This window comes from Carcharhinus amblyrhynchos, chromosome 10 (assembly GCF_965287045.1).
Source record: "Carcharhinus amblyrhynchos chromosome 10, sCarAmb.v2.hapA, whole genome shotgun sequence".
Classification (NCBI taxonomy): Eukaryota; Metazoa; Chordata; class Chondrichthyes; order Carcharhiniformes; family Carcharhinidae; genus Carcharhinus; species Carcharhinus amblyrhynchos.
The window spans coordinates 11,746,737-11,762,599 of NC_137333.1; the positions used below are offsets into that span (position 1 = coordinate 11,746,737).

The window sequence follows — 15,863 nt, forward strand, 5'->3', positions numbered from 1 at the left end:
ATTCCTTCCCTAAAGGACATGAATGAATCTGTTTAAAAGTAATTGACAATGGCTTTAGACTTTTGATTGCAGATTTTTTTTAAAATTGAGCTTAAATCCCATCTTGTGTCATGATGGGTTTTGAACCTGGCCCCCAAAGCATTACCCTGGATCTCTGGATTACCAGTCCCGCAACAATGTCATTGCCTCCCCAGTAAAGAAAAATGCTTATATTCTCATGTAATTCAGCAGCCTGTTAAATCAGTCTGCAAAACAAACTGGGAGTGGGGGTCAAATGGGAGCAGTTGAAATTGACATCCAAATATCTATTGCATGAATACTGGAATCTGTGGCTGTAACACAGCTTATTTTCTGTTTTCAGATCTGATTTTCCACCAACTGTTGGCAGCAAGAGTCTAATTGATCTTTCATTCAATTCAGAGAAAACAAGTACAGGGTAAGATCACCGGTTTGGCTAACAGAGTGGGATGTGTCAGTGAACATTGTACAGTTGACAACATTTCGCATTTTCCTTATTTCCAAAACTCGTTCTTGAGAACTTTTCGAATTCTTTCCATCTCTCAAACATCTCTATCCCCAAATGTCACGGCCATATTTCTTACATTATTTGCTTTGCCACCACCCTGCTCCAGGCTAACTGTTAATCACCAATTGTACATTGTAATGATATTGTTAGACCTGAAAGTGTGCTCATAATGTCCACCCCAACTCTGCTCAATAATAAAACTTTGCAGCAGCTGAGCAATGAATGATTATTTCCCACTGGGGTTTTCATTTGTAACTTTCTATTGCTTCGAAGTGTGTGGAGTTATTCACAACAACACATTTCTATTGACACATACATGCAAAGCTCCTAGAATTTCTAAACCTGGTAGTTTGCATAAATCAACCATTTCCAGCATGTTCATCAAAGTCCCTTAAGCCGAAATCTTACTGAAGTTTACTCCAGTGGGATCTTATGGTCCTGCCAATAGTGCACCGCACCCCCTCCAACTGTCCCCCTCCCCCACCCCGCAGGTATCCCAGCAGCGAGGGGTGCGTTCAATGGGGAATCCCATTGACCACAAGATCCCACCGCCAGCAATGCAAAACATTCTGCACATTTGAGGGGTTTGGCAGAATACAATTGGCTTTGTGAAAGGAAGCATAGATCACAAATTCAGGCAAGGTATGGGAAATTTGCAGAAAACATTAGTTAGCCCCCAATTGGATCTGTGTTCAGTTGTGAGCACCATAGTTTAGAAAGCATGTCAAAGTGTTGAGTGAGTGTAGAGGAGAATGATAGCAGAGGTGAGGGATTTCAGTTTGTGCTGATTGTCCCTTTTAGGATCAATCCAATGCATAAGAATACATGACTCAGGGAACCCATTGGGGAGCAGGGTGAGGGATCATTCTGATTAGCAAGGGGTTCAGAACCATCTCAGGAGCTGATTGCAGCCGTGAGGCTGCAAGTCTCTGCAAAGTTTTAACCTGTAAATAAAAGAGTTGTGTTTTCCTTAAACTGGTGAATGAACATCTTTACATAGTTATTTGGGGAAATTGGGATTACCTTTTTTCGCGCAGAATAGGTTAAAGGGGAGTTTGAAAGTTGTTGTAGTACACTATAACAACCTTTGATAAGATTAAATAAAAGAAACGGTTTCTACCCGGCAAGTGGAATTCCCAGAGGGATTTCTCCGAGGATAGATTTAAGGTAGAATTGACAACAAAAGAAACCAGGCACGTGATGAGGAAAACCTTGTTATTCATTGAACGGATGTCTGAGAAAATAGTACAGGTAGATTGAAAGGCAACTTTTAAAAGGAAGTAGGATAAAGTCATTAAACTAAAATAAGTACAGGACTTGGGGCAAAGGGTGAGGAAGAAAGACTAACAGGAGAGGAACTTAGGAGCTCTTCCAGCTAGCCTAGCACAGCCACAATAGGTCACGTAGCCTCCTCCTCTCCTCTATAATTTAGTGATTCTATGCTATGATTATATGACAGGCACTTCATTGAATTTTACTCGGTAGAAAGTACCTTAGAGGATTTCTGGTTGGAATTCTCCGATCGTTCACTAGTTCCCGCTGCAGTGACTGGAGAATCGGTTGAACGTCACATTCTCCATCCTCGCTTATGGTGGCGTGAACGACCGGAGAATCCCGATCACTTTCCCCTCTGTAATGTAGATTGAGATTACCAGAACTTTGCAGTAATGTTGGAATTGTGGCTTTTGCCAATTCTGCTCTTGTTTAAGAAGTCCGGATGCGACACCAACTACTCCAGTTAGAACTTCAAGTCTGATCGATCTGTCACCGTCCCTGCCAGCCAAGTCTAAGAGGTAAGTTCAGAAACACCCTTCCTACAGATGACATTTTGGATCAGATAATTGGCACCCCTTCATAATCCTTCAGATTCATGTTGACATTATTGGTGCTGTGCCATTCTTTGTAATCCTCCGACATGATGATCTGTTGATGACCTTCTAATTCTTTATAGAAGTTTTAGAATTATAGAAACCCTGCAGTGCAGAAGAAGGCCCTTCAGCCCATCGAGTCTGCACCGACAACAATTCCATCTAGTCCTTATCCCTGTAACCCCACATATTTACCCTGCTAATCCCTCTAAACTAAGCATCCTGGGATGCTAAGGGGCAATTTAATATGGCCAATGCACCTAACCAGCATGTCTTTCGGACAGTGAGAGGTAACTGGAGGAAACCCACGCGACACAGAGAGAACATGCAAACTCCACACAGACAATGACCCAAGCCGGGAATTGAACCCAAGCCCTTGGAACTCTGAGGCAGCCAAGCGCTAACCACTGTGCCACCATGTTGCCCATTCTTGTACCAGCCTTGGATATAATGGTTAGAACCATTGTCCCCCATTTTATTTTTGCTGAACTGAGGCAACAGCTGTACCAGAATCATGCATCACGGTGTACCTGCTCACTGTTAATCTGATACCTTGCGAACAGGGACCAGACACTTAACAATATGTCTGCCTCCTTGTGGGCAGGTGTAGTGTTTGTATTTGTGTATCAGGGTACTGAGAATTATTAATTCAAAGCAAATAATTATCTTTTAAAAATTGATATACTCTGCAGTGAAGTCCTAGAAAGTCTTTAATTCTGTGCAGGGTTAATTTGATTTGATTATTATCGTCACATTGATTAGTATACAGTAAAAAAGTATTATTTCTTGCACCATGTACAGACAAAGCATACCATAAATAGAGAAGGAAAGAAGAGAGTGCAGTATATAGTGTTACAGCCATAGCTAGGCTGTAGAGAAAGATTAACTTAATGCGAGGTAAGTCCATTCATAAGTCTGATGGCAGCAGGGAAGAAGCTGTTCTTGAGTCGGTCGGGATGTGACCTCAGACTTTTGTATCTTTTCCTTGAAGGAAGAAGGTGTAAGAGAGAATGCCCAGGGTGTGTAGGGTCCACGATTATGCTGGTTGCTTTGCCAAGGCAGCGGAAAGTGTGGGCAGAGTCAGTGGATAGGAGGCTGGTTTGCGTGATAGACTGGGTCTTTTTCATGATCCTTTGAAGTTTCTTGCGGTTTTGGACGGAGCAGGAGCCATACCAAGTTGTAATACAATCAGAAAGAATGCTTCCTATGGTGCGTCTCAATGACTGGAAATTTTTACCTAAGCTCAATGGGCCTTCCATGGTCCACTGAATTTTGCGTCTGGCCCGCTACGATTCCTGCGGCCGGAGAGACGGGAAACTTTCGGCCTTTCTCTTTTTAACAGAAATGGTGGTAAGCGAGGCAATACCAGCTATTCCATAACAGCGGGCATAAAAACAACCTTTGACCCAACGTCAAAGAGGCCCAGCTATCCTATTATATAAATGTGTCCTTTAACACAATTAACTCTGCCTAAACCATGTACCCATTAGCCTCACTCTTTGAGTGGAATGAAAATGACTTGAGATCTATAAAGGATTGGTGATCCGCTTTCCAGATTACCACCCTGTGATCCTGGATCACTCTTGTGGTCCTTCTCGACAATGGATCTTCAGTCAGGAATTTTGATCAGATGGAAAGGTATATGATCCGGGGAAGGATGGAGAAGAATAAAAGTAAAGCAAGAATTTTTAAATGTCACTAAAGAATGTGGTGTATTTGAAACAATGTTTTTTTTTAACAGGATCACTGAAGATTGGGACAAATCCAACTCGTACACCACTACAACCACTACAAGCACAAAATCAACATTTAACCCAAGGAAATCCAGGTATTGTGACAACAACTTCAACACAGTAAACCTGGATTAGAATTAGATTTTCTTGTATTTGCCCAAGAGTGTGAATCGGTGTAAATATGCCTCCCAGCATTGGAGCTGTATTCAAGACTGGATGGATTGAATGGATTGAGACTTTGTGGACCAACTGATGCAACCTTTGGAGCTCTGAACCAAGGGATGGTATCACAGAATTGTTACAATGCAGAAGGAGGCTATTTGGCCCATTGTGGCTGTACTAGCTCTCCAAACGAGCACCATGTCTTAGCACCATTCGCCTGCCCTTTCCCCGTACCTTCTGCACATTGTTTCTATTCAAGTAATCATCTAATGTCTTAAATGGCTCGATTTCTAGGCGCAGTATTCCAGACCTGAACCGCTCGCTGAGTGAGAGAGTTTTCTCTCCCCTCGTAATTGCTTCTTTTGCAAATCGCTTTAAATCTGTGCCCTCCCACGTGTGATCCTTTTGTGAGGGGGAACAGTTTCTCCCTGTCGACTCTGTCCAGCCCCCTCATGAACCTAGAGCTCGTGTTTATGTTTGCTGATGTTCTGAATTCATGATGGCAGCTGCTATGTTGGGACTAACACAGAGAAATATGTTCCCAAGAGGGAAGGTTGTAATCGGGGGTTGGGGGGTTGGGTAGGTGGTGGGAGGAAAGTGGCAGAAGTCGCTCAGTCAGCTGACCCAGCCTTTTATTGTGAGTTTCCAGAGAGCAAGTATAAGGACATAAGAAATAGGAGCAGGAGTAGGCCATCTAGCCCTTCGAGCCTGCCCCACCATTCAATAAGATCATGGCTGATCTGAAGTGGATCAGTTCCACTTGCCCGCTTTCTCCCAATAACCCTTAATTCCCAGGTCTATCAGAAACCTATCTACCCGTGACTTAAATATATTTAGCGAGGTAGCCTCCACCACTTCAACGGGCAGAGAATTCCAGAGATTCACCACCGTTTGAGTGAAGAAGTTCCTGCTCAACTTTGATCTAAACTGCACCCCCCCCCTTTATTTTGACGCTGTGCCCTCTAGTTCTGAGAAGTATAAAGAGCATGGGTGTGCTGTGGTGTAATATTGTGTTGCATAAAAAGGACTGGAGCGACAGTTGGAAAGGGATGAAGTCATTTGTTTTAATTCACTGCATTTTTCAATGGGCTGTCATTAACACTGGCCTTATTCTTCTCTTGATGAGGACAACAATGTTGTTTGGGACAATGCCTGATGTGATGCTCGCTGACATCTACACATGTATCATTGAATGATTATCAGATGTAGTAACCCTGGCTGGATTCACCCTCTCCTATCCGAGAGTGAGGGACCAGCTAAAGCAAGCCCAGCTTTTTACCTGGATAAGATCTTTTGATGCATTTTTAACCTTTGATGGGGAAACAAAGGTTTTTTTAACCTTCACTGATACAGAAGTAAATTTTTGTCTTCTCTCCACGCTGAGTAATGCAATGGGTGGATTATCTGTTTGTTAGGGAACTCTCTGGGGACCAAGCTGATTCCAGGGATGGTGGGACTGATGTATGAGGAGTGATTGACTAGCTCAGGATTACTTTCACTGGAGTTCAGACGAATGAGGAGGGAATCTCATGGAGACCCATAAAATTCTAAGAGGACTGGACAGGGTAGACGCAGGGAGGATGTTCCTGATGGTGGGGGAGTCCAGAACCAGGGCTCACACTCTGAGGATTCAGGGTAGACCTTTTAGGATGGAGTGAGGAGAGATTTCATCACCCAAAGAGTGGTGAGCTTGAGGAATTCATTGCCACAGGAAGCAGTTGATGTCAAAACATTGAATGTATTCAAGAAGTGGTTGGATATAGCACTTGGGGCAAATGGGGTCAAAGATTATGGGGAGAAAGCAGGATTAGGCTATGATCGTGATGAACAGTGGTGCAGGCTCGAAGGGCCAAATGGCCTCCTTCTGCTCCTATCTTCTATGTTTCTTGCTTTATTCTTTGCAATCAATGCAGGGAAAGATAGGCAAGCTGCAGAGTGACTGATGATCCATTTTTCAGATCACTGGCTGTGTAAAAGTAACTCCCCCGTGAACCTGGCTTACTCTTGTGGCCCTCTGTAATGAAATGCTTTTCAGAATTTTTAATCAGTGCACAAAATGGGATTTATTCCATAATCTTCAAGCGCTACATGTTTGCAGCTAACTCTAAATATCTCTGCCCTCGGAAAACTCCCCACTTGGAGCACACCTCTCCACCCCTCCCCTCCCCCTACCCCCCCATACTCTGCTGTGTTGCCCTTAAAGGAACAATCAACATGCCCTCCTAAGCAATTGGTCTCCAGTCATGATTTGACTAGCTAATAGTCTGCGACTGGATGGCTTTGAGACAGGAAGAATGGTGGAAAATAAATGTAAATCATTAATTGTTGGAAATCGTTACACTTTGCAGCGTGGTATTTAAAACGTCTATTTTTCTTTTTTACAATGCTTAGTGGAGATTGGGATGAACTCAACTCGAGCACTACCACAAGCACTAAAACAACTTTTAACCCAAGAAATTCCAGGTACTATGATGCCCGACATTGTCCATTAATGTAGTTAGTTCCTGCTAAGGAAATTTGCAGTTTGTAACGAAATTGCACGCTCTTGTCAAGATTGCAAAGGAAAGTGTTCAGGACATTTTCTGTTCACATGTTGGGTAATTTGCTCAACATCTTATGTTTTACGTTGGTGTTTGCTGATTTTTGTCCTCTCCTCTGAAACTTGCCAGTCTTTGCTAGGCAATGTTTCACAGTGAGTGGGATTCTTTCACTTTCTTATTCAAGTGGTTGGGCTTTGAGTTGGCGGCAAGTTGGAGGATTTAAAAAAAAGCCAAGCCCAGTCCCTTCTTCAGTCCAGAGTGGGAGACTTGCTTGTTTTCCTATTACTAGCCCAGATTTAACCAATTGTGTTATCTTGTCCACACCATTTTTCCATAAAACCACAAGATATAAGAGCAGAATTAGGCCATTTGGCCCATCAAGTCTGCTTCAAATGTGGCTGATATGTTTCTCAACCCCATTCTCTTGCCTTTTCCCTGTAACCTTTGATCCCCTTATGAATCAAGAACATTTCTATTTCTGTCTTGAATACACTCAATGACCTGGCCTTCATAGCATTCTGTGGCAATGAATTCCACAGATTCACCGCTCTCTGGCTGAAGAAATTCCTCCTCGTCTTGGTTCTAAAGGGTCAACTCTTTACTCTGAGGCTGTGCCCGTGGATCCTAATCTCTCCTACTAATAGAAACATCTTCCCCATGACCACTCTATCCAAGACCTTCAGTATTCTGTAATTTTCAATGAGATCCCCTCATCTTTCTAAACACTATTGAGTAAAGACACAGAGACCTCAAATGCTCCTGATACATCAAGCTTTTCATTCCCGGGATCGTTCTTGTGAACCTCCTCAGAACCCTCTCCAAGGCCAGTACGTCCTTCCTTAAAAGGCCCAAATTTGCTCACAATATTCCAAATGTGGTCGGACCAGAGCCTTATACAGTCTCAGTAGTACATGCTTGCTTTTGCCTTCTCGTCCTCTCAAAATGAATGCTAACATTGCATTTGCTTTCCTAACTATCAACTTAACCTAAGACAACTGTGGATTTCCATCTTGATCTTGTCCATGAATGTTGTGGGCCAGGGAAAACCATTGCTTGAATTTTACAGCCCCTCCACCAGAGACTTTTGATTGGCTCACCGTACTTCCCTGCCCCACTGCATTGTGATAGGGCTCTCAAATTCCATCCCATCTTTCTCCATTTTTCAAAGACATGGCTGTGTTGTTCTTCTTAATGCTCAACCAAAAAGTACAATCTTTCGTGGTCCAAGCCTTGGTCCCTCCATCATCTGTCAATATTAGTATCCTCACTCATCTCAGAGGGAGCTATCACACCCCCTGCATTCTTAACCATCTCTAAGTGAACTGTTTTTTTTAATGATGTGGAGATGCCAGCATTGGACTGGGGTAAGCACAGTAAGAAGTCTCACAACACCAGGTTAAAGTCCAACAGGTTTATTTTGCTACCAAATAAACCTGTTGGACTTTAACCTGGTGTTGTGAGACTTCCTACTGTGTTTACTCCAGTCCAATGCCGGCATCTCCACATCATGACTACCATCGACACCGCAAACAGCCAGCTCCAAGTGGAGAGGATCCAAGTTGAGAGGCTGAATAAACTAGGCTTGTACTCGTTAGAGTTTAGAAGAATGAGGGGAGATCTCATTGAGACGTATAAGATGATGAATGGGATGGATAGGATAGAGGTGGAGAGGCTCTTCCCGCTCAGAAAGGACAGTAGGACCAGACGGCACAGCCTCAAGATAAAGGGGGGGCGGTTTAGAACGGAGTTGAGGAGTAACTTCTTCACTCAAAGGGTGGTGAATCTCTGGAATTCTCTGCCCGTTGAAGTGGTGGAGGCTGCCTCGCTAAATATATTTAAGATGCGGGTTGATGGGTTTTTGATAAGCGAGAGGATTAAGGGTTATGGGGAGAGGGCGGGAATGTGGAACTGAGCCACGACAGATCAGCCATGATCTTATTGAATGGCGGGGCAGGCTCGAGGGGCTAGATGGCCTACTCCTGCTCCTATTTCTTATGTTCTTATGTTCTTAGGATCTCTAAGCTGATTGCGCATATCGATGTGGTTTTTGTTACCAAATAAATTTGTTTTTTTAAGACAAATGCTGATTTCTCTTAAAAGCTTATTATCTATTTTTTAAATCATAGAATCCCTACAATGCAGAAGGAGGCCATTCGGCCCATTGAGTCTGCATCGATCACAATCCCACCCAGGCCCTATCCCTATAATCCTACTTATTTACCATAGTAACCCCTTGATATTAAGGAGCAATTTAGCAAGGCCAATCAGCCTAACCCGCACATCTTTGGAGTGTGGGAGGAAACCAGAGCACCTGGAAGAAACCCACACAGACATGAGGAGAATGTGCAAACTCCACACAGATAGTGACCCAAGCAGGGAATCGAACCCAGGTCCCTGGTGCTGTGAGGCAGCAGTGCTAACCACTGTGCCACCATGCCACCTTTACATAAAGACCAAGATCATCAAAGCCTTAAAAATAAAAGTTCCCTTTTCTATTCAAGCCAGAAAGAACTTGTACACATACTGCAGTTTTAAAATGCAAACAAGGAGCTTGTCTTGTACCTTTTACTGGAGTGGGCGTCAGTGTCAAGCTTCCTCCAAATTTGGGAGCAGAGTTCAGGGTTGGATGAATTGAATGGACTCGGGCTTTGCAGACCTATTGCTGAAATATTCTGAAGCTCTGAGATGTTGAGCCCATCGGTGGTAGACCCTGGAGCTCATGTCTTGTGATTACCAACCTCCTGAATTCCTGAACTCATCTGATGCTATGGGACTCATAGTGAGGAAATATGTACCCAAGAAAAGGGAAACTTGTCCCTCTAGCTTATTACGATAAAATTCCTGCAACCCAAGTATAGGGAACGTGATAGTTGAAGGTGTAGAACAGCATGCTGGGGATGACACTGTAGCGAAGGGAAATAAATAATTCCTTTTTAAATTACCACACTCTTATAATGGGCTGCTTTATTTTTGTTTTCTCTTTTGAACAGCAACAATGATGACTCGGACAATGAGAGCTCTTACACCATCACAAGCACAAAAACAACCTTTGATCCAAACTCAAGAACCTCCAGGTATTGCACAATCCATCCAAGGTAGTCATATCAAACAGTATTCAATGTAGCCAATCTTGATTTTCCTAAAAATTAATTTTGTTCCGTTATTAAGAACACATGATGGGGAAATATTTTTCTCTATAAAATTCTGTATAATTTGACTTCAATTAAAGTAAGAATTGGACAGGCTGTTAATTGATTATTACATCTTTTATCAAATTGTACAAAGTAAAACAAAATTCTCTTTCTAAATGTTTCTCTCCTCCTGTAAAGGTGTTAACTTTTAATGGAATGTGATTATAGTGTCTGGAGATCTTGTGGTGCACTGATAGTGTCCCTACTTGTGGCCCAGAAGCTCTGGGTTCAAGTCCCACTCTGGGAAGATCCTAGCTTGTAGATCCTTCCAATATGCCTGACAGCAGGTGGTAAAAGTAGAAGAGTTTCCTGGTCATCCAAACTGCAGAAGGTAATGGCAAACCGCTGCAATACCATGTCAAGGATAATCATGGACCAATCCAATGGAAGTCCATGGTCACCATCGTCCTCTTTAGGGCATCGACGAGGAGTATGTTTTCTTGGGCATCAGTATTGATTCAATTCTTGACCTGGAGGATCATGTTCTGAGATGATGGGTCTAGACTGATTGTCAGCAGGAGGTTGGTCATGCAGAGGGCTTCAAAACCAAACCTCACACTGACCTCAAAACATGCCCACTCATGTCCACTGTTCAACAGAAATCACTGGTTAATACTGTAGAGTAGGATCCAATTCAAGTTACAAACTCTGGATGACCTGTCCTATTGCCAAGTCACTGAGTCAATTTTAGCCTTTGGCTGCTCCCCTAGCTGAGATTTTGCGATTATCTTTCAAGTTAGTCTTCTCCATGAGCTGTGGTGGGAAAATCAAATAAATATGATCTAAAAAAACAGTATTTCAATTGCCCTGAGTATTCTAAAAAATTTATCCTTAGGCCTCATTTAAATAATTGTGGCTAGCAACCGGGGACCTCTCACCCCTACAGACAAGCTCGCCCAATGAAGGAATCAAATTTTGGTCAGACATTATAAGCAGTAACTGTAAGGCTATGAACACCAGTGGCTACCAGCTTGGACCCTGCTGGAGTTCACAAGGTCAATTGGGGCAAATGTTTTATAGCAGACACATGGGAGCAATTTAGCATGGCCAATCAACCTAACACACACATATTTACCCTGAGGCTATCGGAAAGCAGCAGAAGACTCAGGAGAATTCTAAAAAGTTGTATTCCTATAGTTTATGCTACACTGTTTGACTTGCATCTTGTCTCCTTTTGACAGAAAAAGTGGAGACTGGGACAATGTCGAAACTACCGCCACTACAATCATAAAATCATCTCCTGATTCCGTTCTGAGAAGCACCAGGTATTGTCTTGCACTGCAGAGCCTTTGTTGCAATTCCATTCGCTGTTCAGTGACCGTCTCGAGTAGGTTGAACCCTAACACTTTTGTGGTGGAAGAACAGTGTCAAAATGAACATGGTCAAATGAGCAGAAATCTGTAGACTATCAGGGCCCAAGGAAAGTGAGGGGCTTTTGCAATATTTTGTTTTTTTAATGCTGGAAGATTAAACATTTGAAGCCCAGCAAAAAATAGAAGATCTTTCAGAAACAGGCTTAAGAAATTCAATCATGGAGGCTTTTCATTCTTTACTCATTCTGATGCTGTGGAAATGCTTTTAACGACAAAAGGAATAAAATGGCAGTCTCAGTGAGGAACAATGAAGCAATATGATGGCACAGTGGTTAGCACTGCTGCCTCGCAGCTCCAGGGTTCGATTCCCAGCTTGGGTCACTGTCTGTGTGGAATCTGCACGTTCTCCCCATGTCTGCGTGGGTTTCCTCCAGGTGCTCTGGTTTTCTCCCACAGTCCAAAGATTAGGTTAGGTTCACTGGCCGTGCTAAATTGACCCTTAGTGTCCTGGGATGCGTGGGTTAGAGAGATTGGAACAAGCCGCCAGAGGTGATAGTAGAGGCTGGTACAATTTTGTTTTTTAAAAAGCGTTTAGACAGTTACATGGGTAAGATGGTATAGAGGAACATGGGCCAAATGCAGGAAATTGGGACTAGCATAGTGGTTAAAAAAAGGGGCAGCATGGACAAGTTGGGCCAAAGGGCCTGTTTCCATGCTATCAACCTCTATGACTCTATTAGCGAGGTAAATATGTGGAGTTTATGGGGATAGGGCCTGGGTGGGATTGTTGTCAGTGCAGACTCAATGGGCCAAATGGCCCCATTCTGCACTGTAGGGATTCTATGATTCTATGACATCACCATGAAACACCAGAAATATGAGATTGGATCATGTTGAGACTAAAATTTGTTTATAACTGACCTAAATACAGGAAACTCATGTTCCCCAGTCTTTGGGATGGGGGTGGAATGTTGCAATTAAACAGTAGAGCTTTAATGGAATTGGTGCAAAAGACTGTGGGAAAAGCAATGTAAAATAATAGGTCCAAGTGTTTTTTGCACTAAAAATCAGTGTTCCACAGGATGTACATTGTTGCAGGATGAAATATCAGAAAATGGCAATTAAATTGTATGCAGAATAAATCACTCATAGTTTTTTTAACCTTAGGTCCACGATTGAGCAAGCTCTTCCCAAAGACGAATCTTCAGCCAATAAGTCACCAACCTCTTACACCAAAACAAGGAGGACCTCCAGGTACTTAATATGCATCCCTCTCAACATTTCATAGAGGGCCAGCTACAACCAACCCTGCCTTCATTATGGTCCAGAATGAACTAATTAGCACGTGTTTCAACAACAGCAAGTTAACGCTTGACTTAAAAAGGGTAAAATCTGTGTAGAGTTGAGTTGTACTGTAATTTGGTGGTGTTGGCAATTTTCCTTGGCGCAAGATAAAGGTGTAGGTTCATTCCAGACCTGGCCAGCTCCATTGTCACAATTTTCATGGAATTGTGCCAGCTTCTGGAACACTCATGGTTCATGATACCTCGAAGGAGTCACACACCATAATTCAGATTGAGAAACCTTTTGAAAGGCAAGTTTAAAAGATTTTTATCCATGCCCCTGCTATACGTCCATAGACTCCATATCACATTCATGCCAACACCATGCCACCTCCAAGTCTTTCCTAACCCCTCCATTGTCTCCATGTCATCTCCATGGCATCTATAGCCCACTCATCCAGTCTGCACTATGTACCAATGAACCATTTAACAATGGGAAGTTTTAAAATGCTGAGGAATAAGACACTCATTCAGAAATCTGCTTTGAAGAAAACCAATGTTCCTACAACCCTTTAAAATGTCTATCAGATGGGAATAGAAGTTTTACTCACTTCATACCATTTAACCATTAGCCATTGACAAAAGAGATCACAAAAAGAATAAGGTATTGTAACTTCATAACGATGTCAATCAAAGTAAACATTCTTATTTATTTTGTTCAAACTGCTGAGCTAAAGCTTTTGTAAATCACAGATGGGGGTAATTTTAACCATAATATAATTTTTATTATTGTAACTCCATTATATGCCCTCAGTTAATCGGATATCTTCCATTTCACACAATTGACTGAAGCTAACATACCCCTCAGAATCTTGGTAAATTCTTTAATAATTCAGATGTGGGATGTGGCGATATTTCACCAATTTATAGTAAATGTGTTCAGTGAGATGTACACATGCAGTTAGTGTGGAAAATCTTCATGGATGCTTGTCTGTTTCAGCTCTAATTCACTCAATGAGAAGAGCCCAATCTCAGAACCAGAACAGTATAATTCTCGGTCATCCTACAAGGAAAACAGGTAATTATACCAATCCCCATCTGCTTTTTCTCTTCTTGTCTCTGTGTGCCTTCTCCATTCTGGGCTGTGTAAATATATAGGTGGGGTGAAGGAGTCATACATTACAGTTAATCTTTTCTAGATGAATAAATGTTTTATTCCTTGTTAAAAGTCAGTTGGTAGTCTGGTAACCATGTTAATTTACATCTCTAAACAAAAAATATATACTACGGTCAATTGAGTCAGGTTTCCATTCTGCGACCTGACTGGGATTATAACATACCTGCGTATCTTCATACCAAGTAAGAAGCCTCACAACACCAGGTTAAACTCCAACAGGTTTATTTGGTAGTAAACACCACTAGCTTTTGAAATGCTGTTCCTTCGTCAGCTGGGTGGTGTTAACCTGGTGTTGTGAGACTTCTTATGTGTTTACCCCAGTCCAACACTGGCATCTCCACATCATATCTTCATACCAATACAGCCCATCCTTTCTGGAGGGTCAGAGATTTTTGCTGAGGCAGCAGACTGCAGCCAGAGTGGTGAAAACCTCATTGTCCCTGGAATACAGAAAAATCCTGCATGTGCCTGATGACGCCTTGATATGTCAGCTTCTTGGGTGGCACGGTAGCACCATGGTTAGCACTGCTGCTCCACAGCACCAGGGGGCCAAGTTTGATTCCAGCCTTGGGTGACTGTGTGCAGTTTGCATGTTCTCCCCATGTCTGCATGGGTTTACTTTGGGTGCTCCTCCCACAGTCCAAAGATGTGTGGGTTAGGTTGATTGGCCATGCTAAATTCCCCCTTACTGTCAGGGGGATTGTCAGGGTAAAAACATGAGGTTACAGTGATGTGGCTGAGGAGAGATGCTCTGTTGGAGAGTCTATACAGACTCGATGGGCTGCATATGTACACAGATTTGAATGGATAACACCAGTTACAAAATATATCTTAAATTCTTATATTCTCAATAAATATACAGTCCAGGTAAATCCATAAGTGAAATGTGGTCAGACACACCACACTCTGACAAACGCCACTCAATACAACTTATGCCAATTTTTCATCAAATCACTCCCCTTGCCCCCCCCAACAAATGTCCCCCAACCCAAGCATTCTTAACACACTGAGCCAACTGGTCTCACTAGAACGCTAACTTCCACACAAGTGTTTCCAAACTCCACTCTCAGAAAACCACGCCTTAGAATCTTCTCCCAAACAAAGCATTCTCTCAGATGCCTTCACCAAGAATCCACTTCCAGGCTTTCAATCCCTACTTTCTATATTCCTGTGATTTGGATTACCATGTACTTTCAATCTTCCACACAATCTCTCAGGTACCCAACCACACCAGTAGAACACTATTGCTTCACAGGCTGCATTAAGATATCACCACACTTTTGATTTACCTCAGATGTCTGGCTTTTTTAGTTAAAATTTGGGTCTTGCAGCTGTCTCTTCAACTCAGAGCAGTTCTTCTGCTTTTTACTTTAACTTCACCCAACAGGACCTTGTTCAACTTCTTTGATCCTTTATCTTAACTGTCTTCCTGAGACATCTTTTGTCCCAACTCTCTGGTTTTTGGATTTTCCTTTGTTCTTTCGGGAAGTCTGATTTTTGCAGCTCTCCTGTTCTGTCCAATTCCTTCTGGGTCCAGTTTCAAATTAAACTCAAAAGTTCTTTCTAACATAGGCTGCCTTCTGGTTGCTAAGCAACAGCCAAGTTTTTCTTTAAACGTCATTTGTTTTCACATCATGAACTATCTAATCACAATGCAGGCAATGTTTAGAATCATACAATCATTGAATCCCTACATTGCAGAAGGAGGCCATTCGGTCCATTGAGTCTGCACCAACCACAATCCTACCCAGGCCCTATCTCCACAACCCCATATATTTACCCTGCTAGTTCTCCTGACACTAAGGCGCAATTGGCCAATCTACCTAAGCTACATATCTTTGGACTGTGGGAGAAAACCAGAGCACTAGAGCAAACACGGGGGGAACATGTAATCTCCACACACTCAGTCACTTGAGGCCGGAATTGAACCCGGTCCCTGGCGCTGTAAGTCAGCAATGCTAACCACTGTGCCACTGAGCTGCCCCACATTTAAAGTGGCCAAATCCCACAAACATGTAGGCAGCTTTGTTTAGCGTAAAGCAAACTAAAGCTTAACCCTTTCTTACACAT

The 15,863-nt window shown here is 42.7% G+C and overlaps 1 protein-coding gene across 1 annotated transcript in view; it reads left to right on the forward strand.

The window, feature by feature from the left end:
* The window catches only part of scel (sciellin), an 89,078-nt gene that overhangs the window by 56,991 nt on the left and 16,224 nt on the right, over window positions 1-15,863 (forward strand). The window contains exons 14-21 of the mRNA XM_080198130.1: window positions 362-436; window positions 2,236-2,319; window positions 4,136-4,222; window positions 6,681-6,752; window positions 9,820-9,903; window positions 11,202-11,285; window positions 12,501-12,587; window positions 13,617-13,694. Coding sequence (XP_080054256.1) covers window positions 362-436; window positions 2,236-2,319; window positions 4,136-4,222; window positions 6,681-6,752; window positions 9,820-9,903; window positions 11,202-11,285; window positions 12,501-12,587; window positions 13,617-13,694 — 651 coding nt within the window. The remainder of the gene's footprint in view (window positions 1-361; window positions 437-2,235; window positions 2,320-4,135; window positions 4,223-6,680; window positions 6,753-9,819; window positions 9,904-11,201; window positions 11,286-12,500; window positions 12,588-13,616; window positions 13,695-15,863) is intronic.